This window comes from Neolamprologus multifasciatus, chromosome 23 (genome assembly GCF_963576455.1).
Source record: "Neolamprologus multifasciatus chromosome 23, fNeoMul1.2, whole genome shotgun sequence".
Lineage (NCBI taxonomy): Eukaryota > Metazoa > Chordata > Actinopteri > Cichliformes > Cichlidae > Neolamprologus > Neolamprologus multifasciatus.
This window is the reverse complement of record NC_140460.1, coordinates 9855770-9882448: the sequence shown is the minus strand read 5'-3', so window position 1 is coordinate 9882448 and position 26679 is coordinate 9855770. Positions and strand designations below refer to the sequence as shown.

The 26679-nt window shown below is 40.0% G+C and overlaps 1 protein-coding gene across 2 annotated transcripts in view; it reads right to left on the bottom strand.

Annotated features, from left to right (window-relative positions):
• Positions 1-2039: 2039 nt before the first annotated feature.
• reps2 (RALBP1 associated Eps domain containing 2) overlaps positions 2040-26679 on the bottom strand; it is a 28676-nt gene continuing 4036 nt past the window's right edge. Inside the window, exons 2-19 of one of the 2 annotated variants that reach the window (XM_085149929.1) lie at positions 23834-23957; positions 23166-23341; positions 20916-21024; positions 20407-20513; positions 20180-20321; positions 19986-20049; positions 18202-18370; positions 18049-18114; positions 17746-17824; positions 17060-17128; positions 16671-16719; positions 16447-16583; positions 16063-16124; positions 15858-15947; positions 11999-12085; positions 11776-11909; positions 10492-10597; positions 2040-6000 (exon numbers count right to left, since the gene is read on the bottom strand). In XM_085149929.1, the coding sequence (XP_085006055.1) occupies positions 5932-6000; positions 10492-10597; positions 11776-11909; positions 11999-12085; positions 15858-15947; positions 16063-16124; positions 16447-16583; positions 16671-16719; positions 17060-17128; positions 17746-17824; positions 18049-18114; positions 18202-18370; positions 19986-20049; positions 20180-20321; positions 20407-20513; positions 20916-21024; positions 23166-23341; positions 23834-23957 (1839 nt within the window). In that variant the 3' untranslated portion in view covers positions 2040-5931. The remainder of the gene's footprint in view (positions 6001-10491; positions 10598-11775; positions 11910-11998; positions 12086-15857; positions 15948-16062; positions 16125-16446; positions 16584-16670; positions 16720-17059; positions 17129-17745; positions 17825-18048; positions 18115-18201; positions 18371-19985; positions 20050-20179; positions 20322-20406; positions 20514-20915; positions 21025-23165; positions 23342-23833; positions 23958-26679) is intronic. The other variant, XM_085149930.1, reaches the window with a different exon arrangement.

Sequence of the window (26679 nt, the reverse complement as noted above, 5' to 3'; positions counted from 1 at the left end):
TTTATTGGGTGTGTTTTTACCAGTTGGTTTTATGAGTTAAGTTTTGATTAGATGCATGCAAAATGGTCAGGGTTTAATAAAAGCTTTGGCAATATTCAAGTTAAACACATCACATGTATTACGTGTCATAGAGAGGGTGTTTGCTAACTATTGGTAGATGTTGGGGACATTCAGCGCATTCATGCCAACCGTTATGTTTTTTAGCTTTTGAGTTCTTGAGACTGCATTTGAGCTCCAAAGTGACTGATGTGCAGTCTTCTATGCCATTCAGCTACGTCTCTGACAAGGCAGACGTCTTGGACTGTAGCTATCTCCTCGCTCTGCTCAGTTCTCCACCTGCTGCATGTCCTGGTTGATGTGGCCCTGCAGCCAGCAGCAGATTTCACCCAACAAGATGTACCACTGCCAACTGCAGTCCAACACACTGGAGCTGGAATACAATACCAACCTGATCAGCATGCAGGTAACAAAACAGAAGGTGGGATGGGCTGTGTATCTGAGTGCTAAAAATGATGCATTTGTTTCAATGTTTCACAAGAAACTCAAACAACACAAACATATTAACCCAAAGTAAGTCATGTTGTTTTTTTTTCTTTAGTTCTAGTCTTAAAGTAAATCCAGAGTATTAAAATCTCTTAAATCTAACTTAAGCTTCAGGAAGTCTGTTGAAAAAAAAAAAGACTTGATTTCGTTTATTTGCTATAGGGATATCCAGCACATTTCCTTCATTCACTCTTGCGCAGTAAAACAACAATAATTCAGCTTTCACGTTGTCATACCCCTGTGTAGGTTAATCTTCACTTTTAACTTTGTTTGCAGACCTGACAGCCTTAGCCGAGCTTCATTCACATTTGCTGAATGAGTGTTTAGTTAAATCCCACCAGCTGACGGGGCCAGAATCGACAGAATTGACAGCTCCAAAGCCTTTCCTGTGGCCTAGCTAATGTCCACACCAGAAGTGCAACCTTTGCAAAGCCCAGCCGCGGACAAAGGCGGGACGAGAGAAGCTCCGTATGTCGTCATCTTTGAGTAATGGTGCTGGAACAAAAGGCCGAACTTGAACAGACAAAAGCTGGTAATCTTTGTTGTGAGAAGAGTCAGCTTTAACTTGAAGTGAGCAGGGGCGATATGGACACAGTTTACTTACCGTGAACTGAGAAAAACGTGCTCTCCACGTCCACAGATCACAACATTAAAAAGCGCTGACAGGTGGAGTGAGTTATAATATTTCTACAACCTTGGGTCCTGAAATTCGTTTTGTATGTTATGTACCACCCACGTGAAAATTCCACCACAAACAGTCCCCAGTGGCTCATGAAGTTTAACAGACAAATTTGCGTTTTATTCCATCCTACCAGAGACACAAACAGAGAAGGCAAGGAAGAGGAACAGGAGAGAGGATCCAAGGCTAAAGGATGACCAGAACGAGACTTTATTTTAAAGCAATGTCAATGAAAGTGTATCATGAAAGCTGTATTTTATGATCACAGTGTTCATGATTTATTTTCTATTTAAAGCTACTTCTAAATAAGTTTGGAACTTAACACAATGTCACAATTGAGCTTTTTCATTTTAATTTGTGCCGGCCCATCTTTTCTGACCCCCTGCCTGTAACCTGGATATCAATCTAACTGCATCACGTTGAAGGATTTTTCACTTGCTTAAAAGCTTCGAGAGGACAGACGAAAGAGGAGGCGGCAGGAGGAGCTATAATCGAGGCTGGATGGGCGTATCTTTTGTGAAGATGTGTTGAACTTCAGCATATAAAAAAGGTGGCGCATACAGCAAGGCCCTGCTCTCTTCCTGATGCATGTTTGGAAATGAGACAGCTTTGAACATTAGACACATTTCACAGGCACACTTCCTGTTTTATTTTGGTGTCTTCTGTTGCTTTATTTTTCCCACCTCTGATTTCCTGATTGAACCCTCCTGCGTCTTGTTTCTTGTTTCTCAGTCAGACCTCTGTATACATCCAGTCCTATCTCCTCCTCAGCCTTTTGTTATTCTTTATGTTCTCTGTTCCTTTTTGATATTTTTAAAGTATCAGCCATTGGAGCTGTGGTATCTCACTTAGGTCCTCTGTCAAAGCACCCTATCTATGTCTCGATATGCCTTCATTTGGCTTTTAGTGTCATTTTTATGTCATTCATTTATATGGAGATAAAAATGGAGGCCCGGTTAATTCTCTGTGTCGGAGAACACAAAATCTCAATGCCTCCACCTGTAAGAATCATTAATACTAATAAGCACGTGCAGAATAATCAGGCAGCTGCTGTGTAAGTGGGAGACGGTTATTATAAGAGCAGGCTTATACTTAGAGGCAGCACATGGCTGACATACAGTTTCCTCATCACGCTCAGTTGTCATCCTGAAATGCAAACCAAACACTTTTAAATAGTATTTATAGTTGAGTGAGAATGGCTCTCTGTTAAGCCAACTGACTTAATGAATGCACACAGTCCTCTCCCGTTGTATAAGATGAAATAAACCTATAGTGTGGATGGAGTGACTGTAAGTTGATGCAGCAGGTACCGACATGCAGGATTGTGTCAAATATTGGTTATGGCGCAGAGGAATTACGAGCGTCTCGTTGTCGTCTGGCATCCTGCGTCTGTTTCCCAGACTGAACTCATTTACTCAGGCTCATTCATTTTCTCAGATGCCTCAAAAACTTTCTGCCTTTTTTCCTTGGATTGAGTATCGGTTTCTCTTTTCTATTCCTTAAAAATGCCCTGTGAATTCAATCATGCAAAATAATTCAGCGAGTATCCGTCTTTTCTTGGTCTCGGTGATAGGCTTAATTTAGTCTTGGAGAGAACTTCACATATTGGAAACAAGTCATAATCAACTACTTACAGGAGAAATTAGAGATGAAATGAGCGACTAAAGCTGGGATCAAACTTGCTTGAGGACTTGCAAGTTCCAGAAAATGTGAGGTACTAAATGGGAAACAGCATGGCTGAAACGTGACAAGTGCCAAAAACTGCAGTTCTTCTAACGGCCACTTGAGGCAGACTCTGAAGGCAAGCCATTCCCCACAGACTCTGATGTTAGCTGCAATGAAAATTACACCCTAATACAAAATTACTTTGTTTCTCTATAGCTAAATCCTCTTCATAACAACAATATCGAGATCGTTTTTTGATATCGTATCCATTTGGATTTTTTAGAGGCTTAAAATGAGGGAGGCGGAGCCACTTTGTCTGACACCTGGGACAGGTAGCTGCAGCCAACAGCTGTCTGCTGGGTGTCTCCTCAGCAAATTCAGTCACTGAGCTGGAGCTGTTGAATGTTTTGCAGACTTTAAAAAATAAATAAATCATACTACCCCAAAACCAGAAATTTTAAATATTCAAAGTGAAAGTAACTATATTTACTCAAATACTGTTTAGTAACACTTTGAGATACTTAGAGTATTTACAATCTCAGGTAAATAATATACTTTTTACTTTTTTGTATAACAAGTTGAGCGAGTACTATAGATTATGTTTGACATGCTAGCACATGATAATAAATAAATAATAATGGAAAACTATACAGTAGATACGATTTTAGTTGACTTTATTTTTGATATTTATGTTTTCTAATACTTTATGCATTTACTTAACTAAAACTTTCAATTAAATTATTTTCCTTTTAGCAGCTTATTTATAACATTGTATTTCCTAGTACTGAGTGCCACCTCCCTAGCAATGTCATTTAGCGACTAAACATATGGCTAAATAGGCAGTCTATATTTCTAGCAAACTACCAAAATGTGACACTTCTTGATCATGAGAAGAACTTGATCACGATTCAAAATCATAACAAACAAAGAAAAATACCACATAAAGTATTATTAGTGGGCTCAGTAGTGTAGGTGAATATGTGAGATGAGAAGTTCTGAATGCCATGAACCAAACGCTCACTAACAAACCAAATAGATGTCTCAGAGAGGCGAGAACTCCAACGACTGAGCTCCAGTGGAGTGCTTTGAAAGAGGACCAGCACACCAGGCCCAGGTGTTGGCTGTGATGCCTCCACTTAGTACCTACAAGAAAAGCTGCCACACAGACAGGAAGGTGGGACAGAGAGGGTCTGCAGATCACCAAAGTTACTCCAAATTACCCTCATGGGGGGTTCACGACTCCTCCTCCTCTGTGGATCACGAATATAAAGAATAGCCTTAGCTAGTGAAACATTTTGTTTGGACCAACATGCCAATTAGCCAACAGGCCAAATGAGTGAGCCAACATTCTCATCAGCTCCTATAACACATTTGTAACTAATAAAAAAACAGATGATGCATGATAAGAATAACAATCAGAGGAGCTATTAGAGACGCGAGTGCAGCACATGACTGAGAAAGCGGCCCATCTGCGGGTGGTGTGTCTTTAATGAGAGCCAAGTGTGTCAGAGGATATTTTGGGATGGCAGCAGCAGAGGGTCTGGGAATACAGCCATCGGTAGTGATCTGGGTGACCCTCGGTTGTTGTGTCTGTGTCACAGAAAAGCTCGGCTGCTTTATGACTGCCAGAAAGTTACGACTGCTGCCCGTTTGATCTCTCCTGCCCTCATACCCAAGATGTGATAACGGTTTCTCAGACATCTGTTTATACATCCAAATTTAGTGGAGCTGTTGAGGCATCTTTATACAGCAAACCAGTGGTAATAAAATCATTTCAAGCAACAAAAATAGACTTTATTGATTCGTTCCATTGTTGTCTTAAGACCAGAGCTCAGTCGTGCACAGTTTCAGATTCATTTACATTCTCACATAAGTTTAACACAATCATGCAGTTTCAGGCTTGCCATCTCATTATCACAATGATGATCCAAGAGTAGTGTGAAAAAAAGCAATAAACACATGACCATGCCTGCTTTTTCAGCCAGTCTTCAAATCTATCATGACTATTAGATGATTATTGTGCTTATTATTTCATTTTTAGCCGTTAATACTGATTTGGGTTTTGCTTTTTTTAGCCTATAATATTATAAAAATCGTTATAACAGCAGATTGGCTGTTTAGAAAAAACTCGCAGCAGATGTAGATTTAGGCAATTTACGAAATCGCAATTATTATGAAGAATAACTGTTGACATTGTGAAATCTTTTTTTTTTTAAAACAGATAATCATCAAGGCCAACTCTGCATGATAACAAACATAAAGATGTCAGGCAACACTTACATCAAACATGTAGCAACTTCACATGAAAATGCTCATATTACATACAAATCCAGTGTCGACATTCGTCACATGTGCTACGGATACAGTCCTCAAAACACACATTTTTTGTGGACGCTCAAAAGGTTTTGTTAAATCAGATTCATTCCACATCTAATGTTTTATTTTTTGCCATCCTTTGAAATGTGCACTTTTATTTTTCTTTCCAGTGCAAACAGCGAAAGAGCCGAGAAAGCAATCTGTAGCACCATCGCTTGTTTTATTGTGTGTGTCTGTGTGTCTGTGTGTCTGTGTGTGTGTGTGTGTGTGGGGATATAGATGAAATGTGCTGCGTAGAAAAACATGAAATCTGAGAAGATGGGCTGGACAGAAAATACGATTTTTCATAATCATGGATAGATGTGCAAACACGTCCTGTAAACCATAAAAGATTTATGAGAGAACCTAACAGTGAACCACAACACAAATAAGTTAGAAAGTCATAAAGAAAACATTGTACATGTGCATATTATACAGTGATTAAAAACACATGGTTTAGTCCTGCAGAGCATCTTTAACAATAATGCAAACAAACACATGGACTCGAGCTGGAGCTGATAATTCAAGAAAAGTAACATCCCTGTCCGTTGAGTCAAAAATGCACTTTGCTTCCATTGTCAGACAACAACCACTTGTGTCTTGGCTTAAACATTTGTGTTTAATAGAGAAACCGATGCGCGCCCCTGTGACAGAACGGGAAGGTGACTCCGATCAGACTTCAGGCTCAGTCATGTCGAAGCCAGAGGCCGCAGGAGCTCCAGCTGGGACTCCAAGGTGACCCTCTCCTTATGAACCACCTGCAGCCAAGCAAAAGAAAACATGACCTCTGATCGCTGCAGTCTGAGCAAGAGATGCACCTCAGGCGGTAATGACATTATTTGCTTTGTTTTCTGTGGTGACGACGGCCAAGAACAAGGTTGAAATCTGGCCAACGGCCCCAAAAGGTCACAATGTTAATTACTACAAAATATGAAAGTGCTGGAAAAAAAATGAACAGCTTGCAAAGATTTGAGATATAAGATTACTTTTACAAATTGTAGAACGAAGCAGGGAACCTTAACTAAAATCAAGATTATTAATGTGCTCCCTGCGGGAAAACGGTAGAATGGTAGCTTCTGGCTTTCGATGCAGTTGATTGCAGTTTTAAACTGTGAAAAATGTGTTTTTCACCCTGAAAGCTAAGTGTGGATATGAAGAAAAATATAATGGTGCAAAATTCCAGTGCACATCATATTTTGAGGGCCTGTGAATTAGAAATTATTCATGGTATGAGGTAAAATTTTGCAAGCTTTTATTAAATAGAAGAGAAAACAAACTGAGGGCATGAATGGGAAATACAGGATCTTTGACTGAAGCCCAGTTCACATTAAGAAACATCAGAGCAGTATTAAAGCAAACATTGTGTTAATATCCCAAAAACAGAAACATACAATAATAACCATTCTTTGAACCCAAAGATTTCAAAGAATAATTAAAAGTTACACTTTGAAACACAAAACACTGGCGACAGACCGATTACTGACTTTTCCGTCCATCACGGGCACGGTGGAAAATAAAGGCTGTCGCGGCAGCCTGCTTTTATTACTGGATTATTGTGTCAAACTGCGCCTGCTAACAGCTTGTGTCAGACCTCTGTGCAGATTCTCCGGTGTGTTACTCCTGTGAAAACTTTGGGCAGCTTAGTGTTTAAAATAAATCACTTATTTTGGAATTATTTTCTTTGATGTATGCGTTTTTCCTGCGTGGCGCCCAATCACATGCCTTCTCCCAGACCTTGTGAACCCCTGCGCAAAATATGGAACTGATTATGTGAGTGGAGAGTATGTACAGCATTAATATTTGGAATCTGACCTTGTCACTCCCAACATTAAAGCACAAAGCTCTGCGCAGCATTGAGGGGGAGAGACGATAATAACTTGCCCCCAGGGAGAGGGTATACTGCAATAAGAGTATAGCAGGAGAGTTAAGTTAACTGCCTGTTTGCTATGGTGTGTGTGTAACACGATTAATCCCCTCAAGTGGCCTCTAATATTCATTACACCCCCAATATGAAGGTGTTGGACAGAACGATGGAAACTCCCTGACTAATCTTAAGACTAAGGGTGTAGCTAAGGAAATATTACAGTTTGCCACCTCAAGTGGAAGAGACTGAGTGAATGTGGAATATGTACAGCATTAATATCTGGAATTTAGGCCCTGACCTTGTCGCTCCCTAAAAGAGAGCACAAAGCTCTGCACAGCAGGAGAAAGGGGAGTGAACACAATAAGTGCCCCCCAGGGAGTGCGTACACTGCCATGTGAGTATAGCAGTAGACTCAAGACTCAACAATGTAAAAAGATTAATCCCTTGAAGTGGCCCCTAATGTTCATTACACCCCCAAAAATGTGAACTGAGCATAATAGGATTCTCCCACTCTCAGTGCTGTACCAGCTGTAGGCCCGAAAGCTTAAGATTTACCCTGAAGGTGGCAACAGAGGAAAGGTCACGAGGTCAGTTCTGATGTGAACGTAGAAAATAAACAGAATTAATATTAGACACTTATTTTTTGGTGTCTCTCCCCACTCTGCACTAGAATAAAGGTCATAAGGTCACTGATATATCGAGTTGAATGCATTGCACTTATTAAACTGCTAGTGCATGAAAAGCTAACATTTTGGCTTGAGGTTGGTGCTCGAATGGAAAAGATTTCCGCATATTCAGAGCATGAGACCTACAGTTAAACTGGAAATTCAGACTAATAGCATTGCTGGTGGATCATGTCTATCCAGGCTAAACTTGATTAGGCCTGCATCTGCCAACGTATCTTCACTGAACATCAACATTCTTAACCGTATCAGATGAAAACTTCATCGGAATTGACAGATTTGTTGGAATATTTATGCACTTCCTTCTCTGGGATAAATCAAAACCCCGGCTGGATTTTGTGTTGCATGCAAGTGCTGCTCAGTTGGACAAATTTCCAGAGTTAAGAAGTTGTTCCTCTAACTTTATTATGCTCACGTGCCTATTATCGTTTTGTTTTATGTCATTTAAAAACGAAAATGACTCATGTCTTTTATGTATATGTCCCACTATAGTATAAATTACAGTCTTGAAAAAGAACGTTTTCACATGACTCTCTGCATTTCTGTGAAAAACGAAATACATGCCATGATTCAGCAGCTTGTAAAAACACCTTTATCAGCAATAACTTGACGTAATCTCTGTATGACTTTATCAGTGTCTTACATCACTGTGGAAGAATTTTGGCAAACTCGTCTTTACAGCTTTGCTTCATTTCATTCAGGTTTGCGGGCACTTGTTTATGCACGCCGTTTCAGGCAGGTTAAGGTCTGGGCCATTGCAACCGCATGATTCTTCTCTTTTTCAGCCATTGTGTTGCAGTTTTACTGCAGTGCATGTGCTCAACGTGCTTTTACATGATCCAGTTTTAGCCAAACTTTAGCCGGCCATTTATTTCTAGAATATTTTGGTATACAGAGGAATTCATAGTTGTCTCAACGACTGCAAAGTGCTCAGGTCCTGCAAACCCAAATCAGCACGCATCCCCCGCCATGCTCGACAGGTGGTATGAGGTGTTTATGCTGATGTGCTGTCTTTGCTTTTCTCTAAACGTAGTGCTGTGTGTTATAGACATGTCCATTCTGTCAGTCTAAAGGACGTTGTTCATGAAGTTTTGTGGTTTGTTCAGATGCACCTTTGCAAACCTAAGCTGTGCTGCCATGTTTTGCAGTTTCTCTGAGAATTGCTTAGTCTGAGCTTGTGGTGAATTTACTCGGATGTCGACTTTTTGTGGTAAAACACCCAAATTCTCCAGACCATCAAATTGTTAAAATGTCTGCGTTTACACAGCTGTTCACACTTGATTAGTGATGATTATTTAATCAAGAGTATTTGATTAGCAGCACCTGGCTACTACTTACCACTTACCCTCATGGAAAGATGTACTCAGTATTTCACAGGACTGCACAGAGTCCTGTAAAAATATATTTTATGTCCATATATATGTCCGGTGGTTATGGTTTTCAGTCATTTTTATACATAAAGGACTTCAGTCCTAATATTACAAAGTAAATGTATGATTTTCAATTAAAAAATTCCTATGATCAGCCAAATATTTATTTTCATCAGCCATGTTTCTCAGCAAGACTCCTAACCAAATTTTCTGACTTTTCAAGCAGGCGTTCACGTGACTTTTCCCTGTCAGAAAAGTGTTTTTAATCAGTGATTCTGACAACATATTAATCCACCCTTCATATATGGATATTTTTCTTTAAACTTTCTTGAACTGTCTTTGTAAAAAGTCAAGTCTTCCTTTCCATCCAGCCTTCCTTCTGTCCCCACACACACACACACCCTGTTGTAGTTGGATGCCTGACCGGCCCAGGCTATATTTTGAAGAAGACAGTTGTGAATGCCAGTGGCTGTTTGGTATTTCAATAAGGCTCGAGTCTATATAAAGACACATATGCCTTTCTCTGCAGAATTCCACAGATACTTTGAGGACGTCGGAGAATTAGAACGAATAAATATCATTCCAGATGACCTTTCACAAAGGGAAAGGAAACATAAATCCTTGAAATCTGAGAACAAAATAGCCTCTTTGCATGATATTTTAAGATGTTACAAAGTAGGTCGTTTGTTGGTAGCATTCTTCTCCTTTTTATTCCTTTTCCTCTGTTGTATTAAAGCTATAAAAGCCCTGCAGGGTAGCGTGAAGGTTCCGCTCCTGGATCATTTATGAGGAGAATGACAGGCATGCAGCATGTGCTCCAAATGTGAGTGAGTGTGTGTTCCACGGGCAGATCACCAATGCAAACAGCCAAGTCTTTGCTATTAGTTCAGCTATGACTGACGGGCAAAGGAGGGCAGACAGTTGAGCTTGGGGCTTTTCACAGAGTTGGATCGGTGGGAGCGTTTTGCTGTCAGCAGCAAAAGAGCAGAACTCAACTTCTGACACACGTTTGAGGGGATTTTGAAACCGAGTTAACTTGAACACTACCACGCTCTTGTGGCTGCAGCTGAAATGCAATGTTTAGTACTTCTGTTGTTCAATTGAACTGTCAGAGTTAAAGGTACACTGTAGTTTTGTGTGTCAAGCGGGCACCCTTTATATGTGTTTTCTAAGCACTGTTTTTCTAAGGCTGCTTTTCCCATTTCCCAGAGTCTTGAGGGAGGTGGCGGGCAGGGAATGTGAGAAAGTTGCAAATGGGCACACACCGCTACAGCAAAACCCAAGTGGTATATACAAAGTGTCATGAGCTCAAAAAATACCACATGGACTAACCTTAAGTTGCTGTTGGAGTTCGCTATTAAGGCGTGTCAGCACAGCATTGGTTTCCCTGTTCTTACGGATAGCCTGCTGGATCTCCCTCTTCTGTCTGGGCAGCAGTCTGAAAGAATTTCATACAGTTTTTATTTGCTATTAAATAGAATTTCAAGGTGAATAAAACAGCATGGCATGGCTATAACAATCTCCAGTTCTTCCAGCTTATCAGAGGTTTGAACTTTGCACGTCAGAAGAATAAGACCAGTTGCAGGGGTCGCTGCAACTAGGAGGCCTCCGCTGTTATTGATGATCACCGTGTATCGCACTGACAGTTTCAATGAGCAGTCTGGTCAATAAGGAGACAGAAGCACACATGGTAGAGTCATTATAGTGAGTTAGTGTGTGCCTTAATGTCTGGTGAATTCCCCTCTTTGGGTGGGTTTCGTGGGTTTTACGATCACTTAAGAGCATGTAGGTACTTTTAAGAAGCTCTTTGACCTGCATTAACTCATTTTCCTGGCCACTTGTGGTAGCGCAACAAGCTGTAAACATTGGTATATTTTACTCATAAAGTTTACAAGAACTTTGCATGCAGTGACCTTTCAAGCTTGAAACAAAAACTGCAGTTTTTCCAATTTGAGGCTCCAAAAGTCAGTCACCTGACAGTCAAGTTGTGTGTTACAATGCTCAGAAATGAACATGTTTAGAGTCTGACAGAAAAAGGTTTTTTTGGTTCGATTGTTTTTATAATTTACCTGTTTTGCTTCTGGTAGGACTTAAAGTTATTAGCTGCTGCTTTGACACCTTTCAGTCCTTTGCTAGGCCACTGAGCTGGATCTCTCCACTATGTGTTTGTTGTGCGAGTGTCTTCTGAAGGTTTTTTTTAATGGTTTAATGAATAAAGGTTAAAACCTGTTGGTCATTAAATGCAATGCTGGTTTACGGTATTTCCACGTTGGCTTCACATTTTAAGACCTAGAAGCATCAACGGTCACTGCTGGCTTAAAAAAAAACCCGATTAAGTTGACGCTTCAAAATACAGAATCCAAAATTAATGAGTGACAGTGGCCAAGTCCATATTTGACATGCAGTCTGTAGGCTAACACATTTAAGAAAACTTCACAGTATTCTGTCAGTTTATCACTGCAACCAGCGATTTATGTAGTTATTCTCTTATATATAGCAGTGACTACACCAAATTTAACATAGGTTAGTGTTCCTGGCTACATTTTAACCACTGCTAAAAGTGGTGGCTATTTTTAGCCAAAGTGATCAGTGTCACAAGTTAAATGTTTGACTAACTTTTGAGGAGTTTTAGCAGGAGGAGGAAATGGCACCGCTGGCGGAGGTACAGTCTCCAGGTTTTGGCTCTCTGGGAGATATTTCCTGCGAACTGGCTTCTGTGGAGGTTGATTGTGAGAGGCGGCAGTCATGTCCTGAAACCATAACAGATGAAAAGATAGAATTATTGTAAGAAAGACACTGACTGTTACACAAGAGGAGTGGCTCAGTGAGCAGTCCTGACCTGTTGTGAAGGATTCATCATGTCCTCAGTGCTGAGCCCAAATCTGGAGTGTGGCCCCTGATCTTCAGGTTTCACACTGCTCTCCTCCTAAAGGCAATAAACCGAAACACTTGGCTTGGACGTTTGTCATGTAAGATAGATGATAAAAGATCTATTCCTCCACGGAGAAAAGAGTGTTGATGCCATGATGAGGTGAATTAAATTGAGAGAGGAGCTATAAAGAGGCAGAAAGAAATGTGTTGGCCTTGACCGTGTATAAATCAGCACCTTCCCTGCAGGGACTGCGATGTAGGGCTCTCCAGACACGGCCTGCTCAGGGGCAGCCATGATGGATTACTTTGCTTTTATTGCATCGCCTTGCTGCCTTATTCCTTTGTTTTAAGATGTTTAATGTGTCACCACATGCTTTTTAGGGCGAAAGTGTGAGGACAGGCCCTAGTTTTTTGAAAGTTGAAGGCATTTCTTACAGCCTTTCCCATCTGTTAATGTTGGATTTAGTGAATTTGATCCACTAATTTGTCCGGGCTGCAGTCTTCACTGTGGCGGCAGTGGGCTTTCGTGATGCTTTAAGCAGGCTCCTGTTGTAAATTGTACCCAAGAAACCTAAAAATGCAGTTTGTTCAGAAACACCAACTGACTTTCAAATAAATGGCCCTGAGATTCACTGCTCCATTGGACGTGAAACACAGCCACAGCATGGAAACATACAGACGCTGTAGTAGTTGCTACAGCGGCAAAAAAACCACAGCAGAACCATAAGCAGAGTGTGTGGTCAAATCAGCTGCAAAGGCTGGTATTAAAGAAGTGCCATCAATGTCAGTTTCTAGAGCGTGCATTTTTAAAACTTTCCTCATTCAACTGGAATATTTAAGAGCAATGAGACAAAGGAAGCTTATTCAAACGAGAGGAAACAAAACACAAACTGGACACAACAAATCAAAAACAGACAACTTTAACCTTGTCCAACTCTCTGTCTGAATGTATCAATGCATGCAATGGATCAGCTGGACTCTCTCCACTCCTGGAAGAGACCAGTGGACCTTGGTAAGCACCAGGGGCGTAATTTCCAGGGGGTTAGGGGGGTTATGACCCCCCTAATAATCAGACCCAACCAATATACCCCTCCCCCCCCAATAAAATTCAATTATTTTCTCATTTCAGTTATTACCAGCAAAATAGTTGCATGTTTAATCATTTGGAAATTTACTCAGATTTTTTTATTTAATTAGGCACAGATCTTGACCCCCCCCCCCCCCCCCCCCAATGTTCAGCACAAAGTTGCACCGATGGTAAGCACGGATAATAAGTGAGCTAACAGATACGTTAATATGTTTTACTGTGGCAATAACATAGACTGTACCTAAAAGATGGACATGGTTACAGTGATGCCACCCACTGGTTTGTTAACTACAAATCTCTCACTCGCAAACTTTGTGGCTCAGTCACAAAGCAGGCCCACCCTAAAAATAAACCCCGATTTGGTCTCCTCGTTTGCTCTGACCACAAATTTCATGTTGCGTTAAATGAAACTTAAATATAACAATTGAGACGTAAAACGTGACATCAAAGCTTTTACTGACCTCACAGATCAAGTTTACCATTAGGGTCATTTCTCCCAGGCTTTCAGAAAATAACAAAATAACAATATCAGTACTTCAACAAGCTTCATTCCTCCCTCTAGTTTTCTCTTAAATGCAGTGCATGATGCTTCAATAGTGACCACCTGTTTTTCACCACATTTAGGGCTACTTTGACTTCAGCGCATCAGGTATAGTAATACTCACTACAGAATATAATACTGTAATACAGTAAGTAATGAGTGATTTCAGACATAGCCATGTACTTAAACTGCTCCCATGAGTTCCCCACAAAAGCAGGTGTCAAAATATTCACACTTAACTCAAGATTGACATGTTTTATGTAAAAGGAAGTTATTTTTAAGGATGCTTATACTTCACTGATTTACAATGCCTCTCTGAGGAGCTTGGGCTGGTGTGGATTTCTATTTGCCTTACTAAGTGAGAAATGTACATCTTATAGCTACCTTTGGGATGATCTAGTGCAGCTGGTTTTAATTAAGTAAAACACCATGTGGGGAGACAGAGAGATGGCCGTGCTCTAACGTGATGGGGAGGAGAAGAAAGAGTAATGGATCCAAGGTCAGAGTGAGGGTAATGAAAGGGCACCTTAAAGATAAGTGATGACAAAGACAGAAGTTAGAACTGAGTGATTTACAGCAGTGGTCTCCAACTGTTTTTGCGCCACGGACTAGTCTATGTCTGACAATTTTCACGGACCGGCCTTTGATGTATTTATCCGCAACACCTTAAAGTAAAACCAGTACTGGTACAAAAAAAGAAGATTTACTCATAACACACAGGAAAGGACCCAGGGAAACCGAGTTAACAATAAAAACAATTTAAAAAATAACGATAAAAACCAATAAAAACCCTGAAAACGATAAATTTCACACTTGAGCCTCAACTCTCACGGCCCTGTACCAAACAACTCACGGACTGGTACCGGTCTGTGGCCCGGGGGTTGGGGACCGCTGATTTACAGCATTCAAAAACTAGAAAAAAACCCTACATCCACACCAAAACGTGGGCAGATGCTGGGCCAATAACAAATCTAATCTATGCACATTGTGATCGTTCAGTTTCACATTTTTAGCACGTCACAAAAACTGACACATCAAGCACATCTTGTCTAATGAAGAGTATGATTTAGAACACACAACACCTGATGCGAGGGGCAGTACTGAAGCAGGAGCTGCTTTGCCTTTTGACCTTAAAACTACATATGATTTTTGTAATGAAAGCCAGAGGTTTGGACGCCATAAAGACAGAAAAAGCTGCCAAAATCGCTTCACTCCCACAAGAAAAACAAATACTGAACATAGCTGCGCAAATACAATAACCTTTGAGAAAGGAATGGGGATTTTTTTTCCACCTGCAGTTCCAGGAAATGTAGTGCAGTAAAATACAGTACTTTTCCATGTGCACACAGCGTTGATTATGGCTGTGGGGTGTGCGGCTCATTTAAACAAACACGCACATTGATAAAAGTACCAAATGCACCACAGTAATTAGCGTTTGTGTTACTTATCATAAGGCAGTAGTGAAGTTTATAAAGCGATTCATTAGAAAGCAACCACAAAATCAGCTCAGTTTTACAAGCAGCATATGTGCTGAAGGACACGGAGGATTCTGAAGTGAGGATACTTCCTAATATGGTGCCTACCCATGATTTTTAGATTAGGCTTCCTACTGAAGGAAGAGGAAATGTCTAAGTTGTCAGAATAAACAGAAGTACAAAAATGACACAAAGAGAAAAAGGAAGTGCTCTTCCTGAGAGGATGCAGGAGTATTTCAAAATAAAAAAAATGATGAGCAGAACCATCAGTTTAATTTATTACAAACCTTTCAGCATTTTCACAGGTCCTTAAAGCCAACTATCATTAAAAACATACTGAAAGGAACGACTCGTGTATTGCATTCAATTCAGTCTGAATGTAACTTGCTTTAAGAAACTGAGTAGCACCACTGGAAACTCTTTGAGTAGTACTGCCTTCTCAGGAAGGATTTTTAACAAATACACAATTTAGGCCTTAAAAAGCCATCTAATTTGCATAGACTTTCATGTACACTTCTGTCAACCTTTTCATTTATTTGTGTCTCGTAATAGAAACGCATACTTTTCCCAAGCACGTCTTTGACGACACTTTTATATATCTGCGATGGAAAGTTGTGAAGTGGAAAATGCTGACATTTCTTTTTGTAACTGCATTTTGTGTTGCTGTTTGCTACATTTGCAAATTCCCACTGAAACAAGGCAGAGGTTCAGGTTTAATGCTCACCTCTTCTCTGAAGTGACTGAAGTCAGCAAAGTTTGGCTGCTGCACTTTACTCTGGACAGTTTTCTCCGAAGCGCCGATAAAATGAGAAACCTGACAGGAAAGAAGATTTCTGTCACTTTTAATCTGAGAAAAAATGATGTTGTTGTATTGCTTTGCTCACTAGCATGCAGTACTACCGTCAAAATCTTAATCAAACAGGAATTACCTGCGAAGCTGTCGGTCTAGGAGGGAGGGCTGGAGGAGGCAGCAACCATCCACTTTTTACTCCTGGAATCCCAAGTGAAAAGCTTACATTGCAATGATGTCATACCCCTGCTTTGCTCTCAGGATACAGATTTCCCTCCTTAAACTCAAATATACCATGCACATTTATAACCACAAACTGAATGGCTCTCTTGTGAGTCTCTCACCTTTCAGACTGAATACTGAAAACCACGCATCTCCATTTCTGCTTTTGTTCCCCGTAAAAGGAGAACTGCCATAAACGACGCATAATAACTCAGTTGCAAAAAGCACTGCTGCTCCCAGCTGTTTGTGCTTCTCACCTTCCGTATTACAGGGATAATATGATGGGAGGAGTAGGTCATACCTGGAGCGCCCTGCTGGAAGAGCTTATTGAGGTCCAGTGATGAGGCCCTGGAGTGGGTCTTCTGGGGTCGAGGGGGAGGGGTGGGTGGCTCCTCGGCCTTCTTCATAGCGTCTTCGATTGAAGTGCTGGAGTAGGACCTGGAGGTCACACGGATGAGAAAATGTAATAATGGTTAATGAGCAGCTCAAGTTTAATCATTTTAGTTGGAGTGGGTTCATTGTCACCTTGGTCTAGTTTTTGTCTTCATCTGTGGATCCAGATCTTGAGGCGGTTCTGTAAGAAAGATGAATACTAATAAGTGTGCTAATTTTCAATCAATCATCTGTAGGCAGATAATAACCACCAGGGTTACTTTTTATTTTTATCTTGCACCAAAAATATATCTTACATCTAGCCAGGAGAGAGTCGTGAGCTTAGAAAATGCAACCAAATCACAACAAACAAGCATTTTCACCGAAGCAGACAAAAGAGGAAAGATCCCCAACTCAGAGAAAGTACTGAGGTATTTGTGGCACCCCACCAACTCGAGCTCATCTGAAACTTGCAACACATGATGTACTTTTACACAGGAACAGAGAAATCTCCCCCATGCTAAGGGAAGGGTTAGTTTCACCTGGCCGCTCAAGAAAAGCACCGAGCTGAAAAGTTTCTTTGTCTTGAGATGTCGCGAGCATCTTCACATCTGTAGACACAGTAAAAAAGAAAGATCAGAAATGACGATGCAACAAAAAAAAGTGTTTTTTCCTCCCGCATTTAAAAACTCTGATAAGCAATAAAGAAATTTTGCCTTAACTCTGCTTAGACTAATAATGTCTTCATACACACTTGGCCCCCAAGGGCCCACTCTGAAACACCCGTCCATCAAGAGCATATCAGAGCAGCATTTACTCACTACTTAAGAAATTATAGTTCACTGAATAGATTCGCTTTATTTCAGTATCGCATAAACTGAGATCTTTTTTTGGACTAAGAAATAACATATGTTAGCATTCTTTCTCTGCTTTGTTTACTCTTAGAGGATGAGTGGGATAACAGACATGTATTGTCCTTTTGTTTGTTAGTGTAAGGAAATTACCATACTTACTGTATGGTGGATTTATTTCTGTGCACATGGCTTGGAAAGAAGAAGTACTGAAAGAGCACCATGGGATTTTTTGAGAACCATTATCCCAGTTACTATAGTGTTATACCTTTGGGAGAGTACCCAGTTCAAAGTGAATCTGTTTTACATGTGATTTTAATAAGCATAACTTTTTGTTACTCAGAAAAAAACAAACAAACTAATAGCTTTATAATTACCTTGTTTACTGGATTCTTCTTTCAAGTCTTGTTTCGTTGAGATCAAGCTTGGCTGGAGTCTCTGCATAATGCTCGGGTCCTAAAAAAAACATGGCGCAAAGAAAATCAGGACCTGCAAAGACTGAAATAGTTTCATTTAGTTTCAGTGTTCATTTCAGGAAGTAAAAGATGCTCTAAGCTCAACCTGTTGCCTGGTATGCAATGTACTTGAACCTAGTTGTTCTGTCTCGTGTTCAGCTTGCTAGTGGCCCCTACAGGCAACAGGATGAAACTACAAATAAACATTTTAAACAAACCACTGACGCTTTGTTTTACCATCTGATTCGGCCTCCGTCCAGGATCCTCAAAGACAATTAAAGGCCCTGCACTCTGTTGAGAAAGCACGGTATAAAGAGCCTAAGTCTGAATAAATTCATAACCCAAATAATTAGTTTTTGCTACTTGTGTCCGTCGTACTTCATGAGTGTCCGGTATGTCCTCTTCATGCTGCATGAACCCCGGCCGCAGGCTGGGAGGCAGCGTCTCTGGCAGAGGGTAACCATTCTTTCGGGCCACAATCAAGTGGAACGCTGTGCAAAACTCAGAAAACGTGAGAGCCCCATCTCTATCCACATCACTCAGCTCCCTTTAAAAGAGATGACACACAAAGAATATGCAAAACCTGAGAATGGAGCTGTGAAACAATAATAACACATAAAGCTGCATGAAACTATTCTGTTAACACTTTGCATTTAAGTTTTGTGGAAAGCACTTGATAATCTGTTCAAAATTCTTGGAAAATATAGCTTTCTTTGAAACTGAATCTTTATTTAAAAACAGATAAAGATTAATTTAGTAGCAGGCATGCAATGCACGGACCACAAAGACTACTTAAACCAGTAATATGTTAGAATCAGTTGAGCAGAAGTATATAAATTACAGTCTCCAGTTTCATAAATTTGTGACATATTACCAAGTTCTTTCCAGGAAACTATTATAATTACAGGGACATTAATCTGAAATTATACACCAGTAAAATGAAGTGTTGCCACAATGTTTAGTTGGCCTTTTAAACATGATACTGCATTAGCGGTTAGCAGGCATTCTGTATAGATTTTGTCTTATTCAAAATTTATTACAAGTGAAAGCTAAGCCATGACATACTGTATAATAACATAAACTGTGAAGATATAAGCAAATACTCTTCTGTCAACATTACAGAAAGAGTTTGACACTGACGCCAACCTCTGCTTGCAGGCAGTTAGCAAAGCTTGAGAGTTATTCTGAGAGCCTGCTTCTAGCATTATAAGCTAAAGCTAAGCTAACTTGCTGCTAGCTATATCGGCATATTTTTCTTTCTTAATGTTACTAATGTTAGTTAACTAACAAAAGCATAACAGTAACTCAGCAAAAAAAGGGAAAAAAAATCCCCAAATATCCAACTTTAAAAAACGGAGTAATAGCCTCATGTCTTTTTGTTGAAGGTTTTCTTACTCAGTCACAGACTAGTTACGTAAATAAGCTAATTTGACATTTATGTTTGCTGATCTCTGTTTCATCCCAGCAGCCAAGATAAGGTAACTTAGCGTGTTGACTAGAAATACTGTAGATTGTATATACTTGTATTAATTTATTATTATTAAATTGACATAAACTACAATACCATGAGTAAATATTTTGGTGCCAATAATATAATTTGACCACCAACTGCTGTTATATGGCATTTTATGTTAATGTTTATCTGCTTACAGCTTCATTCTTCCCATCTAGCAGTGAGTATAATTACATGAAGGTAAATAATCATAGTTCCAAGGATATAAGACTAATTTTGAGACTGCCTAAACTGAGCCTTACTCAATTTAACGAGCCATTAAGAAGACTACTGTCTTCACCAGTGGGTTATAGTTTGATGTCCATAAACTGGAGCTTCATTTTTTTAATCTAACTGTGCCAAAAAAAAACAAAAAAACAATACTTTTAAAAAAAGTTGTAATTTCAAATAAGAGGAAATTAAACCAGTTTTCCAGTTCAAACGAATGTAATCTCATCTTCCCCCTTTATTTCATTAAATAAAGAGTTAAAGAATGTTCCTGAGGCGAAACCTTTTCCCTTTGAGGAGGAGAAGTGTAGCACTGGTCTGCACTTTAAAGGCCTCTGTCTGCCTCAGAGGGCATGCTGAGGCTCTTGGCTGAAAAACACCAAACTGACCCCAGAGCAGAACAAGGACACAGACAACACCATCATGAGTCAGCAGCACTTACCAAATGTGGGACAGCTCTGGAATTGGGAGCTTGGATTTTGTGAAGAAATTTTTTGCTACAGCTCCTTGAAATAACAAAGTGCAAAAAACAGTGGAATACTTTTATAGCAAGATGTTGTTTTTTGTTTTGTTTTTTTTAAATGGATGATGAATTGGTAGATGAATGCATTTGAGGTGCAGGTGGGGTGTCCATACCCAGGATGAGAGCCCCCAGGTCAGGCTGCAGGCTCTTGAATTGATTAGTGTAATACTCCAGCTGTTCTTCTGTGATCCTCCAGGGGTCATCCTCAGTATAATCTGAAACACCCTGCTGCTCGAGCCTTTCTACTGAGGAAGCCTGAGCACATACAGAAAATCAAAGTGGCATAATACAGACTTAATAAAACATATTTGTAAATCTTTAAAGAGAAAAACATCAGTACCTGAGCCATAGCTGGATGCTCCACAGTGGGTTTGGTCCCGTATTTGCTTGGTGAGGAGTGCTGCTCCAGCTGAACGATCGGCCGCGAGGAATGTTTGCTTTCATAGGCTGAAGGATAGAAGAGAAAAACACAGCTTTGACGGAGGAGAAACCTGAGACTGACATGCAATGATTTCCTGCTGATTACACTCCTGGAAAATGTGATCTGAGAGAATGAAAGATTTACAGATCAAAAGGAACCGTGAGAAGAAAGAAACCGAAAGTTTCGAGGAATGAACAGGTGTCAGAAACTCGGGAAAACCTCATCGTTTTCATTTCTCAGTCCGACTTGTATGTTAATTACAAATGTACAAGCAAGCTCCAAACATGCTAAATCAGACAGTTTATGGCACGTGAAGAATCTGGAGAACTCTACAACTGCACAGATGGTGGTAGAACTTAACTTAAAAGGGAAAAAAGGGTTTTAAAAATTCTGATTTCCAGCTTTAATAGGAGTGAAAAGGATCTCACCGATTTGCGGGTCAACTCCATTTCTCTGCTTTGTGTATGGGTAACTGCGATATGTCAGTGGCGAGCGAGGTGGTGAGCTACACGGGGATCGTGGTGGCGACCAAGGTTCCTTTAAATACAGGGACAGTATAAATAAGGGGTGGGTAATTAATTGTCCAAAGAGCCCACATGAGAAACAGATACTGTTGCAGACAGGACAAACAAGTAACCTGAACTTAGTTGTGATCAATATTAATTTTATCTCTCTCAAACCGTGGAGGAAGTATTTGTTATTTCACACAAACAAACCAGCATGTAGCACGTGAACATTTCTCTAGGTGACTCAACTGTGCTTTATACAGCCTAAGATTCTGCCTACCTAAGTGGCCGATGCTGTTGCTAGTATTTATATTTGTCCACAGTGTGCTCTGCAGTTTTGGCGCCCCAAAAAATTGGTTGATGGTGGAGTTTCTCCTGGGTAGGAGGGAAGAACGGTACCATTACAGCCATTTTGGGCTGCGTCAACACGTTGTCAACAATAAGTTATAGCACATTTGCAGTTGTGACGTACCTACAGCATAGATTTAATGCAGAGGTCTAAATCAAAAACAGCTTACACAGACCATAAGATGTGTGGCATCAGTAAGAAGAACAGGGACACCATGAATCACTGATAAGTCTTAATCCAGATGTCAGTTTTAGGCTGTTATATTTCTTCAAACCATTTTTTAAAATATGCAACTTGTGCTGTAGCAGAATGAAAAGATATAAGTAAAAATATTATGTTCGCAAATCCCTTGGCTAACTAAAGGAGCTTTCTTACACATAACTACATAAGCTAGCAGCTAAGTTCTTATCGCCTACCGTCACAACACTTAGTTCACCCTCCAGTGGGCTAGTTTTTCAGAGTATGACATGTTTGCATTCCATCTTTGTAGTCCACCAGAGCACCAATGATAATAAAGTTCTTTATAGAATTTCCACTTTCTACACTGCTGGGTTCATAGGGGGCCCTTGCAAGGTCGTCTAGAACAGCGGTCCCCAAACTTTTTTGTGCCACGGACCGGTTTAACGTCAGACAATATTTTCACGGACCGGCCTTTAAGGTGTTGTGGATAAATACAACAAAATAAAATGACACAACCAAGACAAAAACTTTGGTATTTTGTAAATATAATAATAAATGCAGATTTACTGTGTAATTGAGTAACTTTATTAGCAGCGTCCTCCTGAAATGTGCCAACAACATTGAGAGTACCATCCTCCTTTCTGCTCCTTAAAGCTCTCTGGTCGCTATGGTAGCACATACATATTTCTTTCAAAATAAGACACACAACTACAACATGGGAAAAGACCCAGGGAAACTGAGGTAACGACAAGAACCCTGAAAACCATAAATTTCACACCCGAGCCTCATCTCTCGCGGCCCGGTACCAAACAACGATCTGCGCTAACTTGCTAACGGAGATTTGCCTCATTAATGCGGTTATGGCTTTAATGTTTAACGTTTTATTATTTAATAGGCCCGGTTTTATTAGGCCTATTAGGCTTTAACGAGATTAATGCTGACAGCACTAATTTTTATAGGTTGTGATTGTAATAAATCACCTTTCTGGGAGTATTGGGGATATGACAGCATCACAAGGTATTTTATGGAACCCCATATTTTTATTTTACTCATGAAATGAATAGTTAAACTAACCACCAACCATATGCACCTAAAGTTTAGCTATCATCTGCCATTAAGCAGGAACATTATATTATGAAGCCTTAACCAACCAAATAACATGCGCTAGTAATTTTATTTCAATTTGTTCATGTTATCCATCCTATATTTGAAAAAATATAAATACAATGTTGGCTTTTGTCTTTAAAAACTAGGTTAATACATATTTTTGCAATTTAGCTCCATTCACTTCTTCTCAGTTATGACTGTTCTGCAAGCACCCGTTGCTGAAATGCAAAAAACACAACAAATCCATGACACTGATGCAAAAGTTTGACCCTGCTGGCATAACTAAGTTATTGCAATTTGTGGTCAGGGAGGTCTCCGGTCATCCAGTTCTAGTAATTCTGATTAAGGACAAACTGGAATGACTGAAAGAGGCTTGTCATTCTTCTCTAATCTCTCATCAACTGCTCCGATGATTAGAGCTGACTGGAATGTATTTGCATACTTCTTGGCCATACTGCATAGCTGCACTAAGCTATAATAACTTTGACGCATGCATACAGGCCAAAAGTAGCAGATGGCAGCGCACACAGGCTTACCTTCTTGTCTGTGCTGGCCTCCAGATGTCTGAAGGTGTTCCTGTCTGCTGGAGTCCAGATAAGAGAACCGGGTGCAGAGCCACACTGTGCACCCTGAGCGTCTATGCAGGAAGGGACAGTCGAGTATCGCATCTCTGGTTCATTCTTCAAACCAACAAATCTAGGTAGAGGTAGATCTGGAGCGACAGCACAAAAATCATTGATAGAAATTATATATTATTTATTTTGACACCAACTCAAATGCTTAAGTGGATAGACAGTATAAGTGTTTTTAAATTTGTCTCATGATTTAGGCCTAGCACAATGACCTTTGATACAACTATAATTAGTACAAGGGAATTAATCAGGATGAACTTCTTTACAGGCTTTATTCTGCTGAGGAGAGCTACTACTACATACAAAAATGAATATGAACCGATAAACATATTCCTTCTAATAATCCATGAAGCTATGTGATTTTATGAAGAAAAAAAACCACACACATTAGGGTTTCCTATTTGGGCAGGGTGTAAATGATTGTGTGCTCCTTGTAATAAGGGCAAACCCACTTAGCCCTTTCCATGCGACTCCCCTTTCAGCCAGATTAGGCCAAATCCTGCCATGTTAAGATAATCTTCTGATCCCCTTTTCCTCTCATAAGACGCCTCCTCTCTGAGCAGCAGACTTACTGGCGGTTACGCTCTCCAGGCGGATGGGTAGACCAGACTGGGCAGCTGCGAGCAGCTTCAGAGCCACGTAGAACTGAGATGTACCAAAGTAACCCAGACGCTTTGCTCCACACACCTCGGTCACCTGAAAAAGATGGCAAGTTTAAAAAAGACTTTTGCATTGTGAACAACTGAAACCAGCTGAAACATGCTACGACCAATGCCCTGAATTTGTGACACAGTTATCTATCTCCAACAATGTCATACATCTCAGCTTTCATGCTGCCTGCAGTGACAGAAATATAATCTAGCCAGGGCTATCTTAAGCATGTGGTTATTTTACACCCTGATCAAGATCATGTATAGTAGAAAATTATGGGTAAATAGACTAAAACTAGAAGAAAAGTATGCAAGAGATCAGCACGGTGTAATCTGTTTGTCTTTTTCTCTTTTGTTTCAAGGTACAATGCTTCCTGGGAAGCACAGCGGATTAGGATTATCTGGAATAATAAAGAAAAAAAAGATAAAATATAATTGAAAGAAAATGTCTGTCTGTTTTTGTAAACACTCGCTTGAGCTACAGTTGAATCAAGGATGTAATACTGAATCAAGTAATAACACCTTCTACGCTCTGGTTTTAAGATATTATGTCTAGACTTAAGGAAACCAAACAGTACCCTATCTATCTACCTGGCTAAAATATGAACCAAACCTCATTTTAGCTTAATTTAGCAAAAAGGCTAGCCAAAATTTGACAAATGCTAGCCTGGCTTTGTTTCCTTAAAAAAAACAAAAAAACACATTTTGCAGTCCTTTAGTTTTTCACCACACCTTTATTAATAAAGGGACAGCTCTATAGCTATGCTAAGCATATTAGCACAGGGTTTAGCTTCTCTTAGCACTAGATTAGAAGTAGCAGACTCTGAATTTTAGCTTTTTTTTTAAAGTCCTTGTTGCTTTTATACTTTTTAACCAATTATTGATTAATTAAGTGATAATTGTGGTATTACAGTCAATTTTTTTTAGCTAAGCAAATAATTAGCTCACAGGTGTCAAACTCCAGGCCTTGAGGGCCGGTGTCCTGCAGGTTTTAGACGTCCTTGATCCAACACAGCTGATTTAAATGGCTAAATGACCTCCTCAACACATCTTGAAGTTCTCCAGAAGCCCGGTAATGAACAAATAATTTGATTCAGGTGTGTTGAAACAGGGTGATATCTAAAACCTGAAGGACACCGGCTCTTGAGGCCTGGAGTTTGAGACACCCCCCCCCCCCCCCCCCCCATTAGCTTAACTTAAATCTGTGGCAGTGAAGAAAACAATTAGTATGGTAACACCATTTATCACTATCATTTTAAATAGCTTAAAAATGAACACAATAAACATGACATGTCCATTTAATTTAGAAAAAAATCTCTTAAAGCAGTTTTAAAGCAACCCGTTTTGTTATTACTGGGTAAGCTAACTGTTTTGTTTATGCTACTTTTTGGCCATACATCCCTTTATTGTTTGGCTTATTTGTGGGTGAGACATTTCTTCTAAATTGAAAAGTAAACTTTAAATTATGTTGGTGTTCTTTCCCTGTCAAACTGTCCCAGCAACTCAATAAGGCACCCTTGGTTTTATCACTAGAGCACATTTTCCACCAAGGCCAATGCCATCTTGCAAATTTTACAGTAGCCTAAGTGCTCTGGATCCTCACCAACATTTAATGCCCTCTTCTTCTGGCCATTCTCCACATCTCCACTAAGGCTGGATTCATGAAATCCAGATAGATATTTTATTGTGGCAACAATGGAATTAAAAGCAGTAACACAAACATGTTTTCATAAACTGACAAAATTCAAAGCAAGGTCTACTTTTTTATACGTCACCAAAAAAAAAAGAAGCCTACATCAGCCCATTTTAGTAAACATTTAGTGGTATGCACTTCTGAAATACGAAGAACATGGGGCCCTGTTCCTATCTATTGTCTAATGAGGCCAAAGGGCTCATGTTGCCTTATGAGACATTATTTCTGCTTGACCTGCAGTGTATTCATTAAACAGCTTTCACAGGGGCAGGACATCCAAAACAGCTACAGTCTTGTGAGAAGAGGCTGAGCATACAGCCGGAGGTCAGGTCTGCAGCACTGATGTGTGCGCCTGATTTCAGCGGAAAAATGATAGATGGTGAGGTTATTGCAGGAAGAACAGCGAAGGCCTTCAGGAACCAGACTGACAGGTCAGATCTACGGCCTTAGGGGAAAGTTATTTAAGGAAGGTGGAATGATGCCAGAAGCATTTCAGCGCTCGCTTCGTCAACACTGGTGCAACTTTGTGGATACTACTGAATCTTATGGCTAGCTAAGGATGTAATTTTAGAGAAGAGCCACGTTATTCAACATATTACCCTGTAGTACTAGGGAGAATAATCTGACCAGATCCACTGTCATTGCTGATAAAAACCACGATCAGCGTTTGTTAGCAGTCAGGAACTTCTTTTTTTCTCTTTACTTTTACATTTTAATGTAAAAGTATTTGACTGATGTGCAAGATGCAAGATTAATCCATGGGTTCACATCTATTGTGGATACAAAAAGCAGTCTGGGTGGCATTGATGTTTCAACTGTCAGCAGTTACGCCAGATTTAGCTTATTGTTTGTTGTGGTGTTAAGCATCAGCTGTTTCACAGACACAAAGCACAGAAATCAGCATTTGACTCTTAGGAGTAACTTGAGTTCTGGGTTGGAAACAAACAGCAGCCCCCAAAGCTGAAAAATACAACGCCAAAAAGTGAGAATGGTTCTACAATTTCCTACCCATTGCACAGGGATTATTTATAGCTCGCCCGAGTTAGGACATTATTAGGAAAATAGACACTTTAAC